At 40.0% G+C, this 27,902-nt stretch overlaps 1 protein-coding gene across 1 annotated transcript; it reads right to left on the reverse strand.

Annotated features, from left to right (window-relative positions):
• Window positions 1-3,267: 3,267 nt before the first annotated feature.
• On the reverse strand, window positions 3,268-27,394 carry MPHOSPH6 (M-phase phosphoprotein 6). Its single transcript, XM_081106857.1, has 5 exons — window positions 27,294-27,394; window positions 22,112-22,224; window positions 11,190-11,280; window positions 4,620-4,714; window positions 3,268-3,976 (listed from the first exon to the last, which is right to left on the reverse strand). The coding sequence occupies exons 1-5, from the start codon at window positions 27,342-27,344 to the stop codon at window positions 3,844-3,846; spliced, it is 483 nt and encodes a 160-aa protein (XP_080962983.1). The 5' UTR covers window positions 27,345-27,394; the 3' UTR covers window positions 3,268-3,843.
• Between the last annotated feature and the right edge of the window lie 508 nt (window positions 27,395-27,902).

Consider the following 27,902-nt stretch of genomic DNA (forward strand, 5'->3'; position numbering starts at 1 on the left):
TCCTCCCCAAGATCTGGAATAACAAAAGTTTTCAGTTGCCTGATTTGGTGGCATTGTTCCCGGGGCACTAAATGCTGAAGTGTCTGCCTCCAGCACAGACAACTCTGCCAATGGCTAGAGCCACAAACATCCCTAATCCCACTGGTGGCACTTCTTAAATTGAGTGCTTATTTCCACAGAATCATGATCAAACAGTTGTACTTTATAGTATGATTAGAAATAAACTTAAGTACTGAGAGACTGAATATACAAATGGACAATGGTTAGGCTATCTATAAAAATAGAACTTTGACCCATAACCTGCAGCAACCTGCCCAAGAAACCAACCCCTTATCTAAACTCCAGCCTTGCAGAAAGCCAGATGGTGTATCTCTAGTGACAATCTACGATGCTAAACAATAACTTCTGTAACAATCAGCTCCAAAAGATAAAGATTAATAACTGATAAGTTCCCTAATTTTTGTCCCCATTTCTAACTTAGGACCAACCAGAAAGTCAAATATGCCTATCTAACCAATCATTTAGCATATCCTGCTTCTATTAGCCACCTACAGCTTCGTCATGCCAACAGCCTCCAATCAAGGCAAACCTGAAGCCTTCCCTTTTCTTTCCCTCACAATAAGGCTTTCCCATTCCTCTGCCTGATTTTAAATCTGCCAATGATGGTGGCTGAGTCCCCTGCTCTGTAGCATGCACTGAATATTCTTTTTTTTTTTTTCATTTGGTTAGTCTTTATTTCCACAGTACTGTGTTTTTTATTTTTTTAATATATTTTTGATTTCAGAGAGGGAGAGGGAGAGATAGAAACATAAATGATAAGAATCATTGATCGCTGCCTCCTGCATGCCCTCTACTGGGGATTGAGCCCACAACCTGGGCATGTGCCTTGACCAACCGTGACCTCCTGGTTCATAGGTTGATGCTCAACAGCTTAGCCTCGCCCGTTGGGCAGCACTGGGGTTCACATAGGCTTTGTAGGCTAGGTGATTTCCAAACCATCTATCATTCATTCATTCACTGAAGAAACATTTACTAAAAGCATTAATATGGGTCACATTCCTTGCTAGGTACAGGAGCAAATAAAAAAGATACAGTCTCTACCTCAGAGAACAGTAGTAGCTTGACAACTAAGGAGATGAACATGAATGAAACAACAACCAAGTCAATGGATGTTATTGTGCTGGGGCAGTGTTTTCCAAATGTGGTAAACTAACTACAGGTCACATGAGAACACTTCCAGGCAGTTGTAAGTGGTTGAACATTTTTACTTTAATAGCTGTAAACTTGAATGCAGATTAAAAAAGGAAGTATTTCAAGACTATTAAACCCAGGATTTCACAGCTTTGGAAAAAATCTAGTCAGGAGATAAAAGCCACCCTTATTTCAAAAGAGGAAATTCAATGTAAAGAATTGTTAATTGGGTATTAAAGATCTAAAAAAAGGAAAAAGAACATTTAAGGTATCATGCAGGAAGCTGTCACTCTTAGGAAAGGGGCTGAAATTGCTCAACTTTAGAAGCCCGAAGACACCCTAGAGTTGAAGCTCAACACCCCTGGTAAGATTAACACGTGTCTGAGTTGAATGGAGGTATCCTATGGGCCAGAGTACTGGGCAGAAATCTAAGCGCTGAGTAGTTGGTATCAATGACAGTAACTGAAACACCAGCCTCCGCTGGAGGGAAGAGGTGTTTAGGGGAAAGCAGAGGAAGAAGCAGACAGAAAGGATTATGCTCCTCCTTCCTCCTCTAGATTTGTCATCTCCCTCTGGGCTTCCATTGGTCCATCCAATAAGAAGCCAGCCAGCTGGCAAAGGAGAAATGGGGTTTGCTGAGTCCCAGACCAGCACCAAAAGCTATATAGAAGGGTGAGCTTGAGTCTGAGAAACAAGTTAATGTCTACTATAGTCTGTCTCCTTGGGCTTTTCTACATCCACATGCATGCACTTCTAAACATGATTAAACTTCCTACAAGAAAAACAACTCTTTATTAGCAAAGTTAACCCTCTAAATCCCATATATGGTAAGAGAAGTGAGAAAAAATTAGTACACACACAGCAAGGAAGAAAATATGCATTAACTGCTCAGTAACTTATAATTAATTCATCACAAGGCTGTAGTTAATAATCTTCATTCTCCCTCTTCATATTCATTTTCCTCTCCCCTCAGCCAGGATCTGTTGGGTTTATACCTCATAAGGTAACCCAAGACTTCATTGTCTAAAGGGTCTACATCATTCATGCCTCTGAGTTGGTTATTTTCCATTCAAGTTTGTCAGTGGACATTGAAGTGCTACAAGATGCCCCTGGGTTCCACATGTCATTCTCCGTCACCCACCATGTAGAAACAGCGCAAATGCCCTTGTTCTCCTATACCAGCCAGGAGAGGAAACGCCTTTGCCTACTGGTTTAGTGGCAAAATGACCAGATGGTTTCAATTTCTGTATGAATACTCGTGTTCCCTGGTGGGAGCACTCCTCCCTTGCAAACTCAGACCTCCAGAACTCAACACTGAGGAGATAGGAAGCAAAACATTTGTGAATGTGTTCCTGGGAGGAACAGTGAGAGGCACCACTTTCTCTACCTCTGCTTAATTCCAGACCATTTATTCTAATGAGATCAACAGCCCCATTAAGTGGTCACTGATTCAAAGCATGGAATTTGTAAGATGGAGTTTTGTGTCCCACTTTGGGCCATAACTGAGTCTTAAGTAGACCATTCCACCATTCTATTATACCTGCTTCTCCTGTATGTGGGGTATGGGCAAAGAGCAGTGAATTCCAGAGGCACAAACCCATTGCCCCACTAATTTTTTATGAAATGGGTTCGGTTATCAAAAGTAATGCTGTGCAGAACAAGGGTGAATAAGACATTCCATAAATTAATGGATTGTGGTGCTGGCAAAGCAGCGAGAACTTCTGGCTTCTGCCCCAGCATGTAGAGAGCTGGAAGGTTTATTGCTAGGAACAAAATGAAATGAAGTCCTAGGTACATATCTCCAGGCAGACAGAGACACACACATACATACACTAAATTCCACGGGCTTCTCTACTTACTACTGAGAATAAGGTTCAGACTAGGAGATAATCTGAGGGGTGGCAAATTCTACTGAGCTATACTATAAAAAATTGATGGTTTTGACTCATAGAAGTAAATTTCTACAGTTCAATCTAATTATACCACCATCTTCTAAATGAGTGGCTCTTTTTTTAAAGTTCCAATACTGAATTTAATTAAAATTATTATTTGAAAGTATAAGATAACAGAAAAATATATGAAAACAGATGTTTATTACAGAACATTATTTTTTCTTATTAATGAAAAGCTTTAAACAAAACCGCTTAATTCCACAAACTGACTGATTTGGTCGCATGCAAATATTTTAGGCTAGAGAGGCATGCTTGTTCTTGATGAATTTACGTAGAATAAATTCTCACGACATTTGATTGCAAAATGTATGAAATGACTTAACATTAATAATTTAAAGTAAAATGCAAACACAAGGACAATTTAAACACTATTATTAAGTTATGTATCAATTTAAGGTCAGCAATTGAAAAGATGTATTTAAAAATAATCTGGGGTAAAAAAAATTTTAGGAAGCAAACATTGCCTTTGTACATTTGAAGATCAAGGGCTAAAAATCCACTCTTGATGAATACCATATTAAGCAAAGGATGTATAACATCCATCATACATCTGTTTCAAAAACAGCATGTTTCCAAAATTATACATTTCTTTACAAATAAACATTACAATATTAATAACTATAGAGAAACCAATGAAATCAGTTCCAAAATATGTTAACTCTCACAAGGCATCTCTGAGCCATATCTTAAGGCATACATTTTAATCTTGGGGCTTTAAGAACATCTTCTTTGCTTTAATTGGTTTTATGTCTCCATTTTCATCTTCTTCATAATTGGCACGGTCTCTTTTCTTGGCAAACTTTTTTCCAATTGTCCCCACCAAGGTCTCATATCTGTTAAGATGATAAATAGCACAAATTTAATTCCAAATAAAAAAGGCAGGAATCAAGTTTTATTAAGAATGCAACAAAGGCCTGGCAGGTGTGGGTCACAGTGGTTGAGTGTCGACCCTTGAACCAAGAGGCCATTGGATTGATTCCTGGTCAGGGCACAAGCATGGGTTGCAGGCTCTATCCCCAGTAGGGGGAGGGGTGTAGGAGGCAGCCAATCAGTGTTTTTCTGTCATTATTGATGTTTCTATTTCTCTATCTCTCTCCTTTCCTCTCTCTAAATATCAATAAAAAAAGAAAATAAAATGCAACAAAGAATAAGAAAAATCAAAACTATGATTAAAATAAGCCACCTGATTTAAAAACGTATAAACTTCTCTAAGAATGATTAAATTCTCCCCTATTTTTTCTTTTTGTATTATCCTAAGTAAATTGAGATGTATATTCAAATATGCATTGGAAACAGCACTGGAAATGAGCCCTCAACTGCCAGCCTGTGACAGTATGAATCCACCTCAGGTCATGTCAGAGAAAGTAGAAACAGTCATTTTCCTGCTGGGGAAGGCCATGGGGTAAGAGAAGTACACATGTGAGAGCCAGTGAATGTTGGGCACAGGTCACAAAGTTGTCCCAAGGTAATGGTTACCTTCTAGCCATTTCTTCATCTGACACATCAAGCTCCACTGTTTCATCTTCAACTTCTTCTGCTTTGTTCTTAGCATTCATCTGAAGCATTAATTTCTGAAAAATACACCAACATGGCCAACAGGGCTGAAAAAGGCTTGTGAAAGGAACTGGTGTCCAATGTATTTGAAGGTAGAGAAGCAGAGGTCAGACTATACAGGACTAACAAAAATTCATAAGCAGTTTTCTGTACTACTTTATTCCATGCTGTACTAACACAAGTCTGCTCTGAATTAAAAACAGCAAGAGAAAGCCCCACTAGATTAGACTTGTCAATTAAATTGTATTTTAGATCATAAATCTTATTATTAGTTACTCATATCTATAGCAGACACACTGCTACACCAATGTGTGGTGGTTAAAAAAATTGGGAGAGATATCTCAGCTGCGGAGGTCCCACCTGATGAGCAAAGTGCCCCAGCCTCACACCAGTCCTGCCAGCCCCAGGGTTCCAGTGCTGGGAAAAGTAATCCTCATAACTTCTGGCTGTAAAAACCAGGGGAAATTGTGGCTGATGACACAAGAGGCCACTAGAGTTCCAGGTGTTCTTCTTAAAGGGCCCTCACATGGACTTACTCAGACTCACTTGCCCTGAGCTCCAGCTCTGGGGCAGCAACTTGAAAAGTTCCAGGGACATACAGGGAGAAAATGAATGTCTGGCATCAGCGTAAGAGCTTTCTCCCAGACCGGAGTGCTGGCAGAGGCCACTGTTCCTTTGCTGAGCCCTCCCCTCAACAAAGCTGGCAAATGGGCACAGCATCTGAGTCTTCATCAACCTGGCTAAAACACTGTTCTCTCGGCCTCATCCAACTTGTGGGCCCACACAAGCCATTTCCAGCAGCTTTTCCATACAAATAGCCTATCTTGGCTCATGCTGTGGACTTTCCTAAAATCTCTCAAACAAGCAGCATCTGTATTTCTTGCTAAGCAGCCCCAGGCCCAGCACTAGTAGCAGCCAGCCTAGGTTCGAAGCTTGGCCCCTCCTGGGCTCCTCCAAGCCCACACATGTAGCAGCCATCTGCAAATTGTTCTGTAGTTCATGCTGTGGTCCAAGGCAGGGCACAGACAGTTGCTAGCCTTGGTCTGTACTTCCCGAGAGGCCCCAGAGCCAGCACACCCACCCGACAGCTTTCAGACCATGCCAGTTTACAACCCAACCACCTCCATGAGTAACACACTCAAGAGGCGAACTCAGTGGGCACCAGAGACCTGCTGAAGCAAGACCTGCTTTGTGGGATCAATCCCTATATAGCAGATCCTCCATGCTGGTCTCAGCCAGTCCTCGAAGATGACTGACCTGGGGATAAATTCCTACCATTGACATGCCAATAGCAGTCAATGTTCAACTACAACAGGGTTCACATAGCCCACACAGGGGGCACAGTTGGAGTGCCCAGCTCAGGTGATTGGGGAGGCTACACCATTGGGCCCTAGAGGACGACACCCACTACATAAGGCTATCAAGACTGGGAGATGTAGCAGATCTACCTAATACACAGAAACAAACACAGGGATACAGATACAATTAGGAGACAAAGAACCATGTCCCAAATAAAAGAACAGAACAAAACTCCAGAAACAGAACTACACAAAATGGAGTCAAGCAATTTACCAGATGCAGAGTTTAAAACACTGGTTATAAGGATAATCAATGAACTTTGGGGAAGAGTAGATGAACTTAGTGACAACTTCAACGAAGAGATAGGACACATAAAAATGGAGAAAGAAAACAAAAAATAACAAGTCAGAAATGAAGAGTACAATAACTGAAATGAAGAATGCATTATAGGGAATCAATAGTAGAGTAGATAAAGTAGAGGATCAAATCAGCTATTTGGAAGGTAAGGAAGCAGAAAACAGACATCAGAACAGCAAAAAGAATACAAAAAAATGAGGATAGTATAAGGAGCCTCAGGGATAACTTGAAATGTACCAACATTCACATCATGGGGGTGCCAGAAGGAGAAGCAAGCAAAGAATTGAAAACCTATTTGAAAAAAATAATGACAGAAAACTTCCCTCACCTGGTGTCAAACATACAAGTCCAGGAAGCATGGGGAGTCCCAAACAATATGAACCCAAAGAGGCCCAGACCAAGACACACCATAATTAAAATGTCAAAGGTTAAAGACAAAGAGAGAATCTTAAAAGCAGCAAGAGAAAAGCAGTTAGTTACCTACAAGAAAGCTCCCATAAGACTGTCAGCTGATTTCTCAACAGAAGCTGTGCAGGCCAGAAGGGACTGCCACAAAATATTCAAAGTGATGAAAACCAAGGACCTACAACCAAAACTACTCTACCCAGAAAAGCTATCATTTAGAATTAAAGGACAGGTAAAGAGCTTCCTAGACAAAAGCTAAAAAAGTTCATCACTACCAAAACAGTATTATAAGAAAAAGAAGACAAAAGATAAAAATATAAATAAAATGGCAATAAATACTACATATCTATCAATAATTACACTAAATGCAAATGGTTTAAATGCTCCAATCAAAAGATATAAGGTGGCTGAATGAATAAGAAAACAAGACTGTTACATATGCTGTCTATAAGAGATTAACTTCAGACCAAAAGACACACACAAACTAAAAGGGATAGAAAAAGATAGTTTATGAAAATGGAAACAAACAAAAAATCTGGAGAAGCAATACTTATACCAGCAAAATAGACTTTAAAACAAAGGTTATAATAAGAGACAAAGGAAGACCCAGCAATTCCACTTCTGGGTATTTATATGAAGAAACTGAAAACACTAAATTGAAAAGACATATATATCCATGTTCACTGCAGCATTATTTACAACTAGGGGCCCAGTGCACAAATTTGTGCACCTTGAAAGGAACTGTGGGCTGCGAGGCTGAGGTGGGGCACAGAGGTGGGTCTCGGCCCATCCTTTGCGTCCCCACCCAGCCCCTTCCATTGCAGCCCCCTGTCCCCTGGCAGTCCCGCTCCAGCCGCCACTGCTTCCACACACTGATGGTGCAAGCAGTGGTGTGAGTGGGGCCAGAGCCAGTAGTGGGTGCGAGTGGTGGCTGCCGGCCCTCGATTGCCCCTCAGGAGCAAGGGGAGATGGAGAAGCCCTGAGGGGCGATCAGGGCCGGCAGCTGCCACTCGCACCCACTGACGGCGCCAAGCAATTGGGGGCGGCGCCGGTAGCGGGCGGTGGCTTCAGTGTCAGCAGTAGGTGTGAGAGGGGCTGGTGCCGGCAGCAGGTGCAAGTGCTGGGAGGGACCGTGGCGTGTGAGAACAAAGAATTTTCAGTAACCAGCAGAGGCATGACCCAATGACAGCGACAGGAGTCCTGCTTTGGTCTGGCGACCCTGCTCACCTGCTCTACCATCCCGCCATAGGTGATGTCCACCATGTTCCACACTCTGCTGCCTACTGCTGACACCCACCATGTTCCGCCCGCACCCCCTGATGGTCAGCGCACATTATAGTGACTGGCTGTTTGGTTGTTCTGCCATTTGGTCTATTTGCATATTAGGGTTTTATATATATAAATAGCCAAGATATGGCAGCAACCTAAGTGTCCATCAATAGATGAATGGATAAAGAAGTGGTGCATATATATAATGGAATATGACTGAACCATAAAAAATAGAATAAAACCTTGCCATCTATAAAAACATAGATGGACCTAGAGACAGAAAGACAAAAATAAAGTCAGATAGAAAAACAAATGTCAGATGACTTCACTTATATGTGGAATCTAAAACACAAAATAAACTAACAAGCATAACAGAAATAGATGCATAGATGTAGAAAACATTCTGACCACTGGCAGATGGGAGGGTGGTTGGGGAGATAGGTGAAGAGATTAAGGACAAATTGGTAGTTACAGAATAATCATGGGGATGTAAAATACTGCATAGGGAATGTAGTCAATAATCCTATATAATAAAACCCTAATATGCAAATTGTCCCCTTGACCAGGAGTTTGACCGATTGCTATGATGTGCGCTGACCATCATGTGGCAGCGTGGAACATGGCAGGCATCAGTGATGTGGCGCTGGCAGCGGGTGGCAGTGGAGGCGCTGCCGGCCCCAATGGGCCCCAACAAGAGCGGGACCATGGCAGGATGGTAGAGCAGGTGAGCGGGTGATGCCAGGCCAAGGTGGGTGGGAGCAGGGCCCAATCGCCCCGCTGATCGTCCTGCAAACGATGACCAGTGGTGGCGGCAGGGGGTGGGGCCACCACCTGGCTCCCAGGCACTGAGGAAGCTGGGTGGGGCCCGGGGGGGGGGGGCGGGGGGAAGCCAGGTGCTGCCCAGGGCCCAGAGGTCAGCTGGGATCTTCCCTTCCATGCCAAATGCTCACACTTTGATCACCGGCCAGGCCTAGGGATCACATCTGAGCACAAATTTTGTGCACTGGGCCTCTAGTATTCTAATAACTATGTATGGTGTCAGATGGTTACTAGATTTATTGAGGTGATCACTTCATAGTTATATAAATATCTAATCATGGGGGTGGACACGTGAAACTAATATAATATTGTATGTCAATTGTAATTAAAAAATTAAAATTAAAATTAAAACAGACACACTGCTAACACATTCTAGTGAGTAGGGGAAAGAAAAAGTAACCTTTCAGATTTCCTCTAAAATTCCCACCTTTGAGCCAAATGTAAGAAGTATTTATAGTCAAGAGTAATTTTAAATGCTTTTTTTAAAAAATGGTGGTGGTGGTTGTGGGGCAGCAAATCGCTGGATGGAAGAACTGGATAGTGGGCCTTGGTATAATGGGGAGGACCTGCCTCACCTCCAAACACGAGGGTGGATAATGTATCCCCTATGATGTTCATGTGTCATGGGCCTCTCTCCATCTTTTTATCTCACATTAACCATTACTTGACAGTTACCCTCTGACAAATTTTATTTTTACTGTATAATACTTTCTTTATAGCAAAGGTAGAACAGACGAGAAACTAGTCTCAATTAGCTTTTCCAACATTTAAAGGACTAAACATAAAATAATTTTGGGAATACAAACTCTGTGACGGCATACACTTGGGTTCCCTGCTGCATTTCCAGTGCTTCTAGAGGGCTGATGCACCACAGGCACAGAATAAATATGTACTGACAAAATAAACTCTATGCCAGGTGTTACTAGAAACACATACAATATTAAACATGTGTTCTAAATACATCCTGCATAAAATGAAGTGCTCTCAAGTTGGTATCATTCTTTTCATAAACGAGTATATCAAACTTTTCTCACATTTTATGACAGCTCAGATGTACAAACCAAACAGTTTAAAACTTTCCCCCAGAGAGAATGTACCCAATGGTACAGAGTCCCATTAAATTCTGAGGCCCGAATCAACTCCTTTTCCCACATACCAGACATACTTTGGAATGCCTGTCCACCCACAGCCCCAGTCTTTGAGTATAACACACACATTATCTGCTTTTCCCGCTCCTTTGTTCCACTGCCCATTTTCTTTTCCCAATCTAAAGCTGTAAGCAGGCCAAAGCAAGGAAAGCATATAGTAAAAACAAACACTTATATTGTTGATTTTGTATAAAATAAATTTAACAGCTTAATTATCATACCCTTTAAAAAGGAAGAGGAGGGGGGAGAAAATGAAACTAGAATCTTTAAAAACAAACTTTGGCAATTAACTTGGTTAGCTATGGTTGTCTACAGGCATCTTTAGGGAAGTGGTTTTCAACCAGGGAGACTCTGCTCACCAGGGGACCTCTGGCAATGTCTGGAGACATTTTTGGTTGTTACAACTGGTGTGTGTGTGTACACTACTGGCATCTAGGGAGTAGAAAATACAGACCAGGGATGCTGTTAAACATCCTACAATGCACAGGACAGTCCCCACCACAAAGAACAATCTGGCTCAATATATCATACAGTGCCAGGGCTGAGAAACCCTGGCTTTAAGTGTCATAAAACTAAAGCTTTATATCACAGACCTCCATTTGGTTGGTCAAGTATCTGATAGGATGGCTTTTAATATACAACCAGAATTCTGATATTTGTTAAGTGAAGGCCTGTGCTACTTTAAAAACCTGAGGCAGGAAAATTCAAATGAACAGAGCAGTTATAAGGCGACTATTTTACTTTTCAAACCAACTGACCAAAGGATTCTTTTAAAAATCTATTTACAAGTTTGGATCAAAACCTGTCCATTAAAAAGTCAATTTACTCAATTTTTAAGTAACACTTTTTTTCCAATAGCAAAGATTCATTTATAGATGCCAGAGAATAATTTTTAATAATAGCATCATATGAATAAAATCCTGATGTTACTATAAAGACCCGAGCTGAAATTCTAGCACTTACAGTGGCACTGTTAAGAACTTATACTGCTATATTAAATTATCTACTCAATTCCACCATAAAACTAGACTGCAATGCTTGCAATTTCTTTAAATAGCTATGGCAGTATTTCAAGATTTGTTATTTTCCATATAATAAAGAGAAATGGTACCTGGTGGGGAAAAACCTAAAACCAATTACTAGCAGAAAGAATTCAATTGGAAAAATTTTAAATTTAAAGTAATTATATTAATACCTCAACCTCAGGATTAAATCCTCTGAATGACATTCTTCCATAGAGAAGATCTTCACATAACAAGAAACTCTGCTCTTCTATTATGAAACTCCTAAATGGGAAAATAAACCTGTATTAATAGCATGTCTACTTATAACAAAGCAAAGCAAATATAAGTCAAGATTTCAAGTGAAAAATCAATCTTACAGTTCTCAGTAGAATCAAGTAAAAATACAATAAGATTTCTAATCTAGGGTTAGAAATAAAAACTGATTAATGTGTCCGGCAAACACATTAGGAGGCAGGAACTGCTGGCTGGAGTCATAGCCTCTTTTGAACACTACATTTGATTTACATAAATGCACAAGGTAGAGACCTATTATAATAAACATGGATTTTCCATATTTAAAGCAAAATATCCTTGATGTTTACACCACTCACCTAGTTCTTATTAAATACTGTGAAATCAGAGTCCTGGGCAGTTTTAAAAGAGTTTATTAGTCAGAACTCTTAGCTACAAAAATGACTAACGTTGGATGATTTAAGCATAGAAGGAATTTACTGTAAAAATACTGGGTATCTCACAGAATCACTGGGAAAGCTGGATGAGAACTAGAAAATGGGCAGAAACAAGGGTAGATAGGTAGTCGACCTAAAACCAAAATCATGCTACAAAACTACCCTAATGAAAATGATGCTGCTGCTCAGAGGGCTAAATAGTACTGGACACTACAGAGGGCCCCAGGCAGGCCACTGCCCTGGTAACAGGGTGCAGGTGTGGATGTGTCAGTCTCCAAAATGTATTCTCCTGAGTCACCAGTTCATGATTCCAATCCTAGGTGAGCATATATCTGACTATAGTTCTGATGTCCACTATAAAGCATGCTAGTAAAACAAATACCTGGCCTTTATGGCTTCTTTGGTGGAAAGTCAGCCCTGCTTCTTGTTAACATTCATTCATTCATTCACTCAATTGGCAAACACTTATTACACCAAATTGTGTGTCACGCAGTTCTAGAAGCTGGGGAGATAGCCATGAAGAAGAGAGCCTCTGCTCTCATGGACGTTACATTCTAGAGTGGTGCCAGATAATAAAGGATTAATATTATATACTGGATAAAAAGGGAGCAGGTTATTCCACTCCTGAACATAAGGGAGTAATTAGTACCTAACTGGCCCTCCTACTGCAGGCAACTTTAAAATGGGACAAAATAGGAAACAGTGAACAAGTCAAAGCACAGGGATGTGATGCATGAGAAAAGAAAACCAAATGAAATGAGCTCCACGAATGTCCATCTTCTGACTGGAGGAATCTCTAAGAGCACCCAGTCTCAATGCACTGAAGAGACAATTTAAAAGTTTGGGTTCCAGAGGTGGCTAAAATTCATGGGTCAAGACACCAAAGCAAGGGAGATACACAAAGGAATTCAGGACCTACATATTGGGTCGCCTTGAATCTTTGGCTGAATACCAGGCTGCACATGCGCAGGGTGAGTCCACAGTGTCAAGGGAAAAATGACGATTTCCAGGAGAACAATTACCTGTGCATTAGTTTCCTAGGGCTGCTGTAACAAATTAATTGGTGGGTTAAAGCAACAGGAATTTATGCTCTTATAATGCTGGGAGTCTGAAATCAATTTCATTGGACCAAAATCAAGGTGTCAGCAGGGCTGCCCTCCCTCTAGAGCAGGGGTGGGGAACTTTTTTTCTGACAAGGGCCATTTGGATATTTATAACATTACTAGAGGCCTGGTGCACAAATTCGTGCATGGGTGGTGTCTGGCCCGCCTGCCCCAATCAGGCTGGGCTGGGCCAGCTGTGGGGATGGACCCATGGGCGGTTGGAGGGCTGGCTCCAACCCCAATTGGGGTGGGGAGGGCGAGGCTGGCCAGGGGGAGGGGCTGCGGGCAGTAGGCCAGCTGGCCCTGCCCCCTGGTCAAACTCGCAGTCGAGGGGACAATTTGCATATTAGCCTTTTATTATATAAGAGTCATGGGCCATACACAATTATCAACCTAAAAGTCAGCCTGCTATATTTGGTCAAACATTTAATTAACTCACTCCTAACATCTTGGCAGGGCCAGACCAAATGATTTCGTGAGCCTTATATGGCCTTGGCTGGACATACCCCATCCCATCCCTGTTCTAAAGGGAGGGAGAAAGGAACTCATTCCTTGCCTCTCCAGCTTATGTTGGCATCCAGTATTCATTGACTTGTGATTGCATCACTTCACTCGGTGCCTCCATGGTCACAACGTCTTCTCCTCTGTGTGTATGAAATCTCTCTGTCTCCCTTTTATAAGGATATAATTAATTGCATTTAGGTCTCACCGAGATAATCCACAATAATCTCCCCATCTAAAGATCTTTTAACTTAATCACATTAGTAAAGTCAATTTGGGGATATAAGGTAATACAGGTTCCAGGGATGAAGGCCTGGATATTATTTGAGGGACCATTTTTCAGTTTACCACACCTGGGAAAGAAAATTTACCCTGGAATTGTATGTTGAACAAATATGAGACTTTGCACAGAGGATGGAAATGTTTGACTTCTGTACCAAAAATGAAGAGACCAAGTTGAATACCCTGTGACAATGAATAGAAAGGTCACACCTTAGAGTACTGCTAAGCTAGCCCTAGAGTAAAGGCTATAAAACCTACTCTAACAAAAACAGGGATCAAGCTGGTCAGTATGTAAATTAACTGCATAATGTAACAAATTTCAACCCTTTATTAAGGATGGGTACTCAGCAATATAACATAATATATTGCCCACAATTAAAATTTACTAGAGCCCTGGCTGGGTGGCTCATTTGGTTGGAGCACTGTCCCATACACCAAAAGGCTGTGGGTCTGATTCCCAGTTGGGGCTCATATGGGAGGCAACTTACTGATGTTTCTCTCTAACATCAATCAATCTTCCCCCCACCCCAGCCCTTCCTCTCTTTAAAAATGAATGAAAAAAAATATCGTCGAGTGAGGATTTAAAAAAAGAGCACTAGACATGTAAGGAAGCAGAAAAATTTGACCCATTAACAGAAAACAAGTCAATAAAAAAAGAAAAATGATAGAAAACATTAAAATAGGTATTATAAATATGGTCAAGAATTTAAAGGGAAATATGAATGGAAGGAAGATACAAATAATGTGAATTAAAAAATGGAAATGAAAACATTACCAAATAGAAATTTTAGAGAAAAAAAAACTAAAGTGAAAAATCAGGATAGTCTTATATCTATTAAAGAAAATGAATTCATATTAAAAAATATTCTCAAAGAGAAAACTCCAGGTCCAGATGGCTTCATTGGTGAATTTTATCAAACATTTAAGGGAGAAATAATACCAATTTTACACAAACTAAGAAATGAAAAGAGGAGGGACACTTCTGAAGTTATGCTACTGCCCAAGCTAGAGGTATTATAAGAAGTCTATATCCCAATACCCTCTATGAATATTGATACAAAAATCACTATTAAAATATTAGTAAATTAAAATAAATACTTATTATGAATAAATACCAAGTGGGATTTGTTTCATAAATATAAGGTTGCTTTGACATTCAAAAATCAATATAATCCCCCAGAAGAAAAATCATATAATTATCTCATCAAAAATGTTTTCATAAAAGTTAACATTACTTATAAAAATCCTTAGTAAGCTAGGGAAGGAAAATATCTCACACTGATAAAGGGCATCTATGAGAACACACAGTACTTCATATTTAAAAGTAAATATATTAATGTTTTCCCCCTAGGAGCAGAAACAATGCAAGGATGTCCATTCTTATAATTATTCTGGAGGTCCTAACCAATGAAATAAAGAAAATAAAAGGTATACTTTTCTTTGTTTTGGTCAGTGACAAAAATGCATATGCAAATAATCTTAAGAAATCTTCAAAAAACACCTACTAGAGTTAGTGAGTCAATTTAGCATAGTTATAGAATACAAAGTCAACATATAACCATCAATTTCTACATACATAAAATACATAATTTTTAGGAAAAGGCCATCATAGAATTTAAAAATTTGAAATATGCAGAGGTATACTTATATAGAATCCCTACACAAAAAAACTATAAACCACTGCTGACAGAAATTAAATAATAGCTAAATATATGGATATATCATATTTATGGATTGGAAGACAATTATGTTATGATATCAAGTCTCCCCAAATTGATCTATAAAGTCAGTGCAATGCCATTCAATATCTTACTTTTTTGGGGTAAGGAGATGATGGGGGAAAAATTTACAAGGTGATTCTAATATTTATATAGGAAGGCAGAAGATGTAGGCTAGCAAAACAATCTTGAAATAGAATAAAATAAAAGTGAAAATTTACACTATCTGATATCAAGACTCACTGCGATCCATAGTAATCAAGCTAATATAATATCTATCAACGCACAGGCTACGGTCCAGAAATAGACCCATACTAACATAGCATATTGCTTTTTGACTAGAGCATCGAAACAATGAAATGAATAAAGTATTTTTAATAAATGGTACTGGGATCACTGGTTATCTAAAGAAAAAAAAAAAAAAAAAGAACCTTGAATCCTACCTCACACCATATACATAAAATCAGAGACAGAGCATAGATAAAATTTACAAAAATTCTAGAGGAAAACACAGAGACTGAATATATTTGCAATCTTGGTACAGGCAAAGAGTCACTAAACAGGAGAAAGAATTAACTATAAAAGGAAAAAAATTAATGAAACAAAATTAATAAAAACTGTTCATCAAAACACAATAAGAAGAAAATAAATAGGCACACCACAGACTAGGAGAAAATAGTCACAATATATATGTATATCTGGGAAAGAATTTGAATTTAGAATATAAAGAACTCCTATCTGTACAAAAGTATGTAAATTCTACCTTAAAAAGAAAAAGCCCTATGTAAACATCAAACTCTAGTTAAGGGATAAAATGTACTTATGCCTGCTACTTACTGTGAAATACATAAAAAATAAAATAGGTTGACAGATATATAGAGGAGTAGAAAAATATGTAATACAGAATGTTAGAAAAAAATGACAAAAACCACCTTTAAAAAAAAATGGATGAAAAATTTGAATAGGAACTTCACAAAGGTAGATATGGAAATGGCCAATAAGCATACAAGCATTCTTTAACATTATTCATCACCAGAAAAATGCAATTTAAAAACCATGAGATATTACTAGAATGCTAAAATAGATAAAATTAAAAAGATAATACAAAATATTGAAAGGGTGTGAACAACTAGAACTCCTATACTACCTTAGTGAAAGTGAAAAATGGTACAATCACTTTGAAGACTGATCTGAAAGCTTCTCCTATGTTACATATATGCCAACCATATGACCCAGCATATCCACCTTTAAAACCGAGAGACACAAAAATAGAATTCTATCCAATTCATCCAAATTCTTTTTATCTAAAAATTTGTGTTTGGTTGGTTTATAAGGGACGTGGTCTGGGTAGGCCTCTTGGATGGAATGGTATTTGAGCAAAGTTCAAAAGAGAGTGAGAAACAAGATATGAGGATACCAGGGGGAAAATATCAGGACTAGTTAAAAGTAAAGGCCCTGAAAGGAGAATGTAAGTGGCCTTCCTGAGAAACTATAAGGAAGCCTCTATGACCTGGGAAGAGTGAGAGAAGGTAAAAAATGGTAGGAGGTCAAAATGTCTTGGTTGAAATACATAAAGGAAGTCCACCCTCATAACACTAGGATGTTCCCTGATAATACTAAGACGTTATTTGCCCTTTTTACTAGGTTGATATTTGCACAGTGTGCAAAAGCTATTAGGGGTAAAATCACATCTTATTATGAGTTAAAGTAGTGATACCAGACTGTACTAAATTAGCAGCATTACACTGTCTACCACTAACTTTCACATTAAAAAAAAAAAAAAAGCCAATAATTATGTCCTAGATCAGTGACCAGCAAAACGCGGCTCGCGAGCCACATGCGGCTCTTTGGCCCTTGAGCGTGGCTCTTCCACAAAATACCACGTGCGGGCGGGAATGTATAGTGCAATTGAAACTTCGTGACCCATGCACAGAAGTTGGTTTTCGGCCTGGGCGAGTCTATTTTGAAGAAGTGTGTTAGAAGAAGTGGGGGGTTTCGGTCTGTTGGGCGATGGGAGACGCGGCGCAGGGTACGCAGCGCGGGGAGGTGCACGCCCAATTCATGCATGAGTTGAGTGAGCCAGCCAGTCAGCAGTCTCATGTGCAGTGGTTAGTGCTAGTTGTGTCCACAAATCGCCAGCGGGTGACAAAAGTACCTACTTGAAGCATAAAGTTACCTGTATTTTTCCAGTCAGCTGCAAATCCTACATGTATTTTTGTCATCAATTTAAGAATTGTAATTCTTTTGTGTTGGTGGCTTTATTATTATAAAAATGAAACATTTTTTTAGGTGCCCTGTTTGAGATGGCTACAAAGAAGAAGCAAAGAAAAACGGTAGACGAAAACCGTGAATTTAACGTTGAATTTAAAGTTGAATGTACCTACCTATATAGTTTAAGTTTAAAATATTTGGCTCTCAAAAGAAATTTCAATCGTTGTACTGTTGATATTTGGCTCTGTTGACTGAGTTTGCCGACCACTGTCCAAATGAAGCACTAAAAATTTATTAATTTTTATTGATCTCAGTCCTTGATTACACTTTTTACAAGTATTCTCTACACAAAATGGGAAGCATTCATAAGATACTTCTGATTAGTGAAGTATGACTGTCTTGAGAAAATACAATTGTGTGACTGAGTTGTGAGTTAACTAGCTACTTTTTTCTTGACACACCATAACTGTAGTTATTCAAACTTGGGTACTTAGCAGATATTTTCTTGAACATAAAATAAAGTAAATCTGTCACTTCAAGGGAAACAACTGACAATACTTATTGCCAATAATAAAATTCAAGCTTTAAAGCAAAAATTAGAATTTTGAATAGCTTGTATATGTCATTTTGGGCTTGACAGGTTCCCAATAATTAAAGCCTTTTCCAATGAAACCCACAGTAATATTAATGAAGTAATTTTTGATACTGTACAATGAAATGAGTTATTTGGAAAACCTATATAACTCATTAAGCTAATATATTCCAAATGAGAAATGCATGATGTTATGAAATTATGCACTGACAAAAGATCTATTAAAATTGTAAGATAGACCAATGATTATGATAAAGATGTTTTCAGGTTCCTCACTGCAGTTAACATCTAAGAAACTACTACTTATTGAGTTTTGGAGTAGTATCAAAGAATTATCTGAAAAAGGTATCATAAGCACAAACAACACCCCTCTATCCTCAACTACATCATCAAGTGTGGGGGTGGACTTTCTTTATGTACTTCAATCAAAACAACATCCAATAACAAGCTGAATGCAGGAGTTAGAAGAATCCAGCTGTCTTCTATAATGCTGGACATTAAAGAGATTTGCAAAAATGTAAAACAATGCCATTTTTCTCCCTAATATTTTTTTTGTCTTGGAAAAGTTCTTTTGCATGCAAAAATGTGTTATTTACGTTAACATGTAATGCATTTGTTTCTTAAATAAATATTTTTAAAATGTTTTAATTTCTTATATAAATATCAACATGAAGAGTATCAGTGCTCTTCACTAATGATTTTCTTTTCTTTCTCTTCTAGTTGTCTTGACCTGTCTTTAAGAAGCTTTTTATGGGTTCTAAATTATTTTTTAAAAATGTAAATAATTCTTGAGTCCAAAACACTGAGAACCCACTGTTCTTTAGGTTCCTTCCCTATAGTCCAGTTAGCACCTCACTTCCAGCAGGACCGCCTCTCCCTGAGGGAATCTAAATTCAGGCACACATTCTCCTGATCTTGGATCTCTAGCCTCTAAAACTGTAAGAAATAAATTTCTGTTGTGTATAAGCTACCCAGTCTGTAGTATTTTGTTATAGTAGCTCAAATGAACTGAGACATTTACCTCCTAGGAAAGAAATCTAAAGGTCATTTTTCTGGGAATAATATACTGTGTTGGGGCAGGGGATACTGAAAACAAGATGGAAATCCTCCTGGGTTATCTGGGATACTTTGTGCAAGTATAGTCAAGGCATAAAATGAAATTATAGCTCCTTACTAGTCAGTAAAGGTCCTTTTCTACACTCCCTGCTTCTAAATCAGGGGTGGGCAAACTTTTTGACTAGAGGGCCACAATGGGTTCTTAAACTGGACCGGAGGGCCGGAACAAAAGCATGGATGGAGTGTTTGTGTGAACTAATATAAATTCAAAGTAAACATCATTACATAAAAGGGTACGGTCTTTTTTTTTCAATCGTTTTATTCATTTCAAATGGGCCGGATCCGGCCCGGGGGGCCATAGTTTGCCCACGGCTGTTCTAAATCCATACCATCACTGGCATTACCTTCCCCTACGTCCTTAACATCTTCCTTCCTCTGATAAGCAATAATAAAAAAAGAAGCAAGTACACAGAAAAGTAAGCAGAGAAAACAAAGTAGCTTTCTCCAATCCCTCCCGGTGGGACATACTTTTTTTTATCTTTGGAGAGGAGTATCTAACCTTCTAAAAGATCCAGAGACAATCAGCCAAATGAACAAGGGAATGTAACATGTTAAAAACAAAGAATTATAAGGTACAAAAAGGAAAAACATAAATATGCCTGAAGATAATAAGCAGTATCTTTAGTTCTTTCAAAGTTTAAGTAAAACCATCTTAGTACAGAGCTTATTAAGGTAAGACAAGCATTAAGAAGAAATGATAAGTAGCTTCCAGAAAAATTTACATAAATTAATGGATAATGTGGATCCATCACTCCTTCATTCAAAATTATTTATCAATCACCAAACAAGCTAACAGTGGAAGAACAATGGTCTACTAGTGTGTTATCTCAGCTTTAGCAATGACTAGCTGGGTGACACTGAGAAAGTTCTTTTCTCTTAAGCTTCAGTTTCCTCAACTATAAAATGGATAAAATATAATAGCCAGCTCTCAAGTTTGCTATAAGAATTAAATAATTAAAAGATGTGGTGGACATAAGACATTGGGGGATAGGGGAGGCTAGGGGACTGTCTAGGGCGGGGGCATAAAATGGACACATATGTAATACCCTTTGTAATACTTTAAGCAATAAATTAAAAAAAAATATTAAAACAAAAGAAAAGAAAATATCACAGGAAAGCAGGAGTAAGGGAAAAAGTGAAGTGATACAAAATAGAAGCAAGACTGAACCGAGGATGCTACTCTGCTACCTAGTGCTACTGATCAGTCTCACACAGTGAGAAACCACGTGAACAACTGCATCTGCAGACAGCCTGTTCAGGAAGAGAAGAAAACAAGAATTTATTCCCAGCTTTCAATTTCCATTGGTCAAAAGTTCTCCCCATTGTAAGTTAAGTCCTTCTACTTGCTTGGTGTACCAGAATTAGTTACTCAGTAGTACACAGGGGTTGTTTTTCAAGCAGTGAGGATTCCTCTGACTCAGAAGTTGTGGCTTCAGCATGGATGGAACTGGAGAGCATAATGCTAAGTAAAATAAGCCAGTCAGTGAAAGATAAATACCACATGATCTCACTCATTTATGGATAATGAAGAACATTATAAACTGTTGGAACAAAAATAGACAGAGGCAAAGAAGCATCGAACAGACTGTCAAACTACAGCGGGAAGGTAGGGGAGGGTTGGGGTGCGTAAGAGATCAACCGAAGGAATTGTATGCGTGCATATAAGTACAACCAATAGATGCAAGACACTGGCAGGGGGTGGGGGTGGGGGAGGTGAGAGCAAGTGCTGAGGGGTTAGGGGAGGCCAGGAGGAGGTCAATAGGGGAAAAAAAGGAGACATATGTACTACTATTTGTAATACCTTAAACAATAAAATAAAAAATAAATAAAAAAGAAGTTGTGGCTTTGCCCAGAAAAAAAAAAAAAAAAAAAAAGATGTGTATGGCTCAATGGTTACAGCACCACTGAGCGAATACTGAAGGGTCTCAGGCTTGATTCCCGATCAAGGGCATGTACTTGGGTTGCAGGTTCAATACCCAGCCCAGGGTCTCTCTCACATCGGGGTTTTTATCTTTTTCTCTCTCACCCTCCCTCCCTCCCTCTCTTTCTAAAAATCAATGGGAAAAATAGCCTCCGGTGAGGATTAAAAAAACCCCCCACAAATCCACAAAAATACAAAACAAAACAGAAAAAAGAGACGTAAGTGCTGTTCCTAGCACACATTACAGACTCAATGAATGTTAGCTAAGATAATTGGTATTAATAGCAAAATATTTTTTAAAAGCCCAGACAGTGTGGTTCAGTGGTTGAGCATTGATCTATGAACCAGGAGGTCACAGTTCAATTCCTGGTCAGGACTCATACCCGAGTTGCAGGCTCATCAAACTTCAGGAAGGGGTGTGCAGGAGGCAGGTGATTCATGATTCTCTCTCATCATTGATGTTTCTATCTTTCTCTCTCCCTTCCTCTCTCTGAAATACATAAAAACGTATTTTCTTAAAAAAGAGAAAAGAAATAAAAATGTCTTGACCTATGTTTCAGAAGCTCATTCTAATGAAAAATTCTGTTAAAATGAAATAAAACTAGAGAGCCCAGGAGTACACACCTAATCTTTGGAACTTAATATGTAGCAAGTACATTACAGAATCTCATAAAAGGTCCCCAGTTACTACCAGAGATATGGGCTAGAATCCTTCATGCAATGCCAAAAAAAAAAAAAAAAAAAAAAAAAAAAAGGGATAATATTATAAGTGATAGCCAAGGGTCAGTCAAAATGTATAAAAATTCACGTAGACCTCTTATAGGTTTAACAATTTTAGAAAAGTACTTATAAGGCTATTTCAAGAAACTGAATTGATGCTATTTCATGGGCTTTGTGTCACTGAAATGATGAGTTACATTTATAGAGATTTCACTCTGATTGCACAAAGTGCCATTAATGTAATTTCTAATAAAACTTACTCTTTCTCTTTAAGTTCTGGTAAATCCAAGTACCAATGCTCTTCACTAATGATTTTCTTTTCTTCCTCTTCTAGTTGTTTCTTAGTTTCTGAGTCCAGTCCCCTTTGCATGAACTGTCAAATCAAAACAAAATCAGTGCCAGCAACTAATGTTCCCAATTTAGAGTTAAAAAAACCTCAAATAACTTTATTCTTTCACTTGCTCTTCCCCATTTCTCCAGAAATCCCACCTCATGATTGAGGACTCCATAAAGCCTGCTCTTCACTTGTATCTATCCTTTGAAATGCTGATCAACTATATGGCTGCTCTTTATTTTACAACTAGAGGCCCAGTGCACAGATTCATGCACTGGTGGGGTCCCTTGGTATGGCCTGTGGGGATCAAGCTGAAACTGGCAGTCCAACGCTGCTAGTTGCTCCTGCTCATCCTGGACCCACTGTGCCTGCCGCCACTGCCACTTGGTAGGCTCACTGCCGCTTCACTGCAGTCTCCAGGCTGCGGTGGCCAGCCGTGAGACATGCGAATAGCACCCCTTGGTCAGCTGATGGCGCTCCTGCTGTGGGAGCGCACTGACCACCAGGGAGCAGCTCCTGCCTTGAGCGTCTGCCACTTGGTGGTCAGTGCGCACCATAGCGACCAGTCGACCAGTTGCTTAGGCTTTTATATGTATAGATAGAAGATAGATCTGTATAAGCTCAACTCAAAATAGGCCAGTAGAGAAAACAGCAATCCTGCTCTAGTCTCTCCCTAGCACAAACAATAGCGCTATTTCCAGGGGATAGGCAAACCAAGAAGTTAATCACTGCAAAATGATGAAATATTAATAACAGGAAAAATAAATTTAGAAATCATCCAGCAGTTAGGTCTAGGATTACACTGGTTTCCATTTACCCCTATTTCTTTCCTTTATCCAGGCTCTATTTCCTTCCTTTATCCTATATTGTGCTTCCCTCAACTCCAGCTCTTTCAAAATCATAAACATTTTTAGGCATAAGGGCTTTACCAATGACTACTAAATGAAATGACTTGAAAAACATTCACAAATAAATATAAGGATAACAGCAAATTCTGATGAGGATATGAGGAAATTACCTCCTCTGTGAAAAATAGCTACATAGTTCCTTATCCAATTAAACATGAATTTACCATATTACCCAGCAATTGTCTTCTTGGACATTTATCCCAGAGAAATAAAAACTTAGTTTACTCAAAAAACTTACACATAAATAATCACAGCAGCTCTATTTGTACTAGCCAAGAACTGTAAACAATCAAAATACTCTTCAATAGGTGAATGGCTAAAATGAACCATAGAACATCCACAGCATGGAATTCTACTTAGCAATAAAAAGGAAGGAACTATTCAGAACACTCAACAACTTAACTGGGTCTCAAGTGAATTATGCTGAGTGAAAAAGGCCAATCTCAAAGATTATGATTCCATTTATATAACATCCTTGAAATAACAAAATTATAATAATGAATAATAGATTAATGATGGCCAGGGATTACGGATGACACAAAGGTGATGATGGAAAAGCTTTGTATTTTGAATGTGATGGCAGTTAGATAAATCTACATACAATAAATTGTATGGAAAGTTCACACACACACACACACACACACACAATCAAGTGCAAGTAAAATGGTGAAATCTGGGTAAACTGTGTGGATTGTAACACCATCAATGTCCTGGTTTTGCACTGTTCATTCATCTGTCCTGATCCTTTTACTTGTGCTTATATCCTCATTCCAAGAAAGAACCGGCAGTTTCAGGAAAGCAAACCCTGTACTTCCCAGTTCTTCTGCCTTTGCTATTCAACATTATGCTTCTATCTTCTGCCTGGCAAAATACTTACTCGTGAAGGTCCAGAGCACGTGTCCTTTGATAAACATTTCTTGCTTCTAATACAGCTTTATAAACACTGGCTTATTGTTCATTAGAGGCCCGGTGTGGTCCCTGGGCCTGGCCTGCACCCTCTCGCAATCTGGGACCCTTTGGGGGATGTTGGACTGCTGGCTTTGGCCCGATCCCCATAGGCCAGGCCGAGGGACCCCACTGGTGCACAAATCCATGCACCGGACCTCTAGTATACATATAAGATCTTGGTTAATCTCTTCCTCCCTGCCCTCGGAGATTCATCAGTCTGTTTCATGTTTCCATGCTTGTGTGTTGAGCATCTGCCCCCTGGTGGTCAATGGGCATCATAGCTACCAGTCAAATGGTTGCTTAGACTTTTATATACAGTGGGGCCTTCACTTACGAGTGTCCTGACTAACGAGTTTTTTGAGATACAAGCCGTCTCTCGGCCGATTGTTTGCTTTGAGTTGCAAGCTAAAATTCAGGTTACAAGCCAGCTTCAGATACCCCACCGCTAGTTGGCGCAGCGAACATCACAGTGAACGCCACAACATCAGCCCAGCATCACGTGTCTCACTCGTTCACTTCTTGATTTGACATATGAGTAATTTGAGTTATGAGCTCTGTCACGGAACGAATTAAACTTGTAAGTCAAGGCCCCACTGTATATAGATAGATGTCTCCCAAAAGACTAAGATTGTGAATGCAGACCACATCTCTTGTTCATTTTGCATTATTGGTACGTAGGCTGCAACTGGTACACAGAAAAGAGTTCAATAAAGGTTTTCTGAATGGAACTGATTCTAGACTTGTCTAATTTTTCCAGATTTCCTTTCTTGGCTGGTTCTCTTTAAACATAGATGCCTTATCCCATTACTCATATTCTTCATGGTAAAACTCACAAATCCGGTCCAACTGCCCTTTTACCTCCCATTTTTAAGTAGATATTCTTTATGGTATAGAAATAGCCATATTCATATGTACCAAAATACACACACACACACACACATTTTTCTATACATATGGAAAGGATAAAAAACCCTGTGACTATGAATGAAGCAACTCCAGACTTAGGCAGCAGTTCAATTCTTCTTTCTCCACAGCACCTAAGAACATACTCTAAAGCTACTGATTTAGTTTTACTCACAACAAGGGCTTGGAACAGGTATCACAAAATATAGTCCTTAGGCTAAACTTCTGTTTTTGTAAAGTTTTACTGGAGCAAAGCCATACTTATTTGGTTCTGAGGTACAAGGGCCAAGTTGGTTAGACAGACTGGCCCACAAACTTCAAGTATTTACCTATTCCTTTACAGAAAAAGTTCACTAACTCCTGTCTTGAGTCCAAAAGAGTTATCACAAATAAGTACCTTCTCTGTATTTCCATCATACTCACAGACCTTCCACCTACATCCTTCACTTTCTACTTCCCATTAGGATCGACCTCCAGCCCCCAATAGATGACCCAAGTCAGACTTCAAGTACACTGGAAAATAAATGAGTCTATATTAAATCCTCTACCCTGTCATTCTTGCTCTATATTTAGCTCTTGATGAACAGCTACATTGAATACAATAACCTCAGGCAGCTGCTTCAGTCCTTCTCATAAGATATTCCACTCTATCTGTATATATAGTGTCTTCTGCTATCCTGCCAGTGAGTTCTTTCTTAACAATGACAGAAGTTGTGAACCCAAATAGAGAACCTCTTCTTTGCTTCCAATGTCTAGTTGAGTCTCTCTCAATCACTCAGGTAAGGGGTAAATGATTTTTTAGAGTTAATTTCTTCATTCCTAACTTCCAAGTCAGATCTTTGGTCTGGTCCTTAATTACCCAGCACATCTTCATTTGACTTATTCCGAGAGTTAAACAACTTCTAAAATCTTTTCAGTGCTTGCTTTGTCAATCCGTTCCACTTCCTTGAAATCTACATGATTTCAAATCATAAACCAAGAGAAAACTCTGTTCAGTAAAGATTCAAATTTTGCTAATATGCATGGAAGAAATGCTTTAGAAACTATAAATTATGCTGACTTACCCTTCACTTTCAATCACCCTATTCATCCCTAGTTACACCCTAGCTCAACTCAAGTCACATTTTGCACATGCAATATTTACTCTTCAATCTTTCAGAACGTTATTTACGCCTTGCTTCCTCTTCCTGAAAATTGTGCACCCCTCTAAACATAACATTTAACAGTTTACATCTGTAAGTGTTCAGCAACCAGTAGTAATTGATAGCAAATGGGGTCTAGGGACAGAATTCTGAGTTTGAGTCTTGTCCACACTGTTTATTAGCAGTAAGTAACTCTGGGCAAGTTACTTCTCCGTTTCAGTTGTCTCCACTGTTAGAGAGGGATACTAACCCACCTCACGGGATTATGTGGAATTACTGGGTTCCTATATACAAAGCACTTAGAACAGTGTCTGGCACACAGCAAGAACTAAAATGTTTGCTATTATTTAAGTCTTAAGGATTGGTTGTTTCCCGTTTTAATTCCTGTATTCATTTTAACTACCCTTGTTTTTGTCCATTTTGATCTTATTTTCTTAAATCTGAAATATAAAAGTAAATTTTGCTTGACATAACTCACTTTCACCTCAACTGTTATAATTCCATAGCACCACCACTGCAACACTCACCCAGATGACCAGAACTTCTGGGTGGTCTTTCTGACCGCAATTTTGGTCCCCGTTGGGCCTTTCTTTCACTAAATATTACCCACAGGACAGAGTAAGAGGCACAGCTAATGATACTGTTCCCCGAACTCAACAGCTTCCCAATGCTCACAAGATAAATAAATATCCTTAACCTGGTCTAACATTCCCTGCTGTGACCTGACTACTTTTTCAGGCCCATTTATGCTACTTGCCTTCCAGACATACAGAATTATCTTCAGTTCTTCACACTCAGCATAGAATTTTTGGGGTTTGCCTCTCAGCCTTCTGAACGCTCTCTTGCCTCAGTTTGTGTTGCTATGCCCCTACCCTCCCACCTACCCTTCGGTCTCTACTAAAGCACCGCTCCCCGCAGAAGCCCGAAGTTCCTGGCCGGCGCTGCGGGCATCACTGCTCTTACTACGCTGTGTCCACTTTTACGTCTCTGTCTCTCCTATTCGACAGCTGGCTTTAGGAGAAGGAAGACCAGCCGGATTTCTAATCCAGTTCCCAGGGCCTAACACACAGCAGGCGCTAAGTGAATGAATGAATGCGAGAGCTGGAGGCCCTCTGGGGCCCCTGTACGCCCTCTGTCCCGGCCTCGGCCAGGCCAGGAGGCCCCGGTGGCCCTGCCCTTCCATCCTGGCTCCCCCGGCGCCCCGTACCTTCATGCGCAGCAAATTCTTGGACAACTTAGTTTTACGCTCAGACGCCATGCTGGCTCCCGCCGGGGTCCGGATCTCCGCTACGCAGCCCACCGCGCATGCGCATTGCGACGCACACAGCGGCGGCGTCTTACGTAGCGTGCACCGCCCCGCCCCGTGGCCCCGCCCCTGTTTCTCGCGCCAGAACACTCCCGGGCTCTTCGCGTCCGCCTCGGGGGAGAGCTTACCTGTGGAGGAAACTCAGGGTAAGGGCGCGACCGCCCACGCAGGGTCGAGTCTCTCAACAACGGGAGGGAGACCCAAAGAGGCCGAAGCCGGAGGAGGCCCGAGCTCTGGTCCCTCGGGGGCTTCGGCCGGCCCCTCAGACCCCGCGCCCGGCCGAGCCGCAGGTCTGGCGGTGGCGAGTGCCGTCCCGCCTCACAGGCCCGGTGCTGCCGCGCGTCGCTGACTCAGTTGTCCTGGTGAGACCTTTGAGACTGTTGCCAAACCATCCCGCACGGACCGTTTCTTTCACATGTTTCTAACGTGGATGGCGGGCTTCCTATGTCCTGCATCGCTTTACGCGTAATAGTTCATTTTATATTCACGACACCCCGTGGAGGTGGTACT

The sequence above is a fragment of the Myotis nattereri genome (assembly GCF_964212035.1).
Source record: "Myotis nattereri genome assembly, chromosome: 15".
NCBI classification, from domain to species: domain Eukaryota; kingdom Metazoa; phylum Chordata; class Mammalia; order Chiroptera; family Vespertilionidae; genus Myotis; species Myotis nattereri.

Bases quoted from the DNA above. Each gene is read 5' to 3' on its own strand.
- MPHOSPH6 (XM_081106857.1), bottom strand. From the start codon at position 27,344: ATGGCGTCTGAGCGTAAAACTAAGTTGTCCAAGAATTTGCTGCGCATG. The intron at 22,225-27,293 runs GTACGGGGCGCC...TTGATTTGACAG, and splicing joins AGAATTTGCTGCGCATGAAG to TTCATGCAAAGGGGACTGGA. The intron at 3,977-4,619 runs GTAACCATTACC...TCATCTTAACAG, and splicing joins GATGAAGAAATGGCTAGAAG to ATATGAGACCTTGGTGGGGA.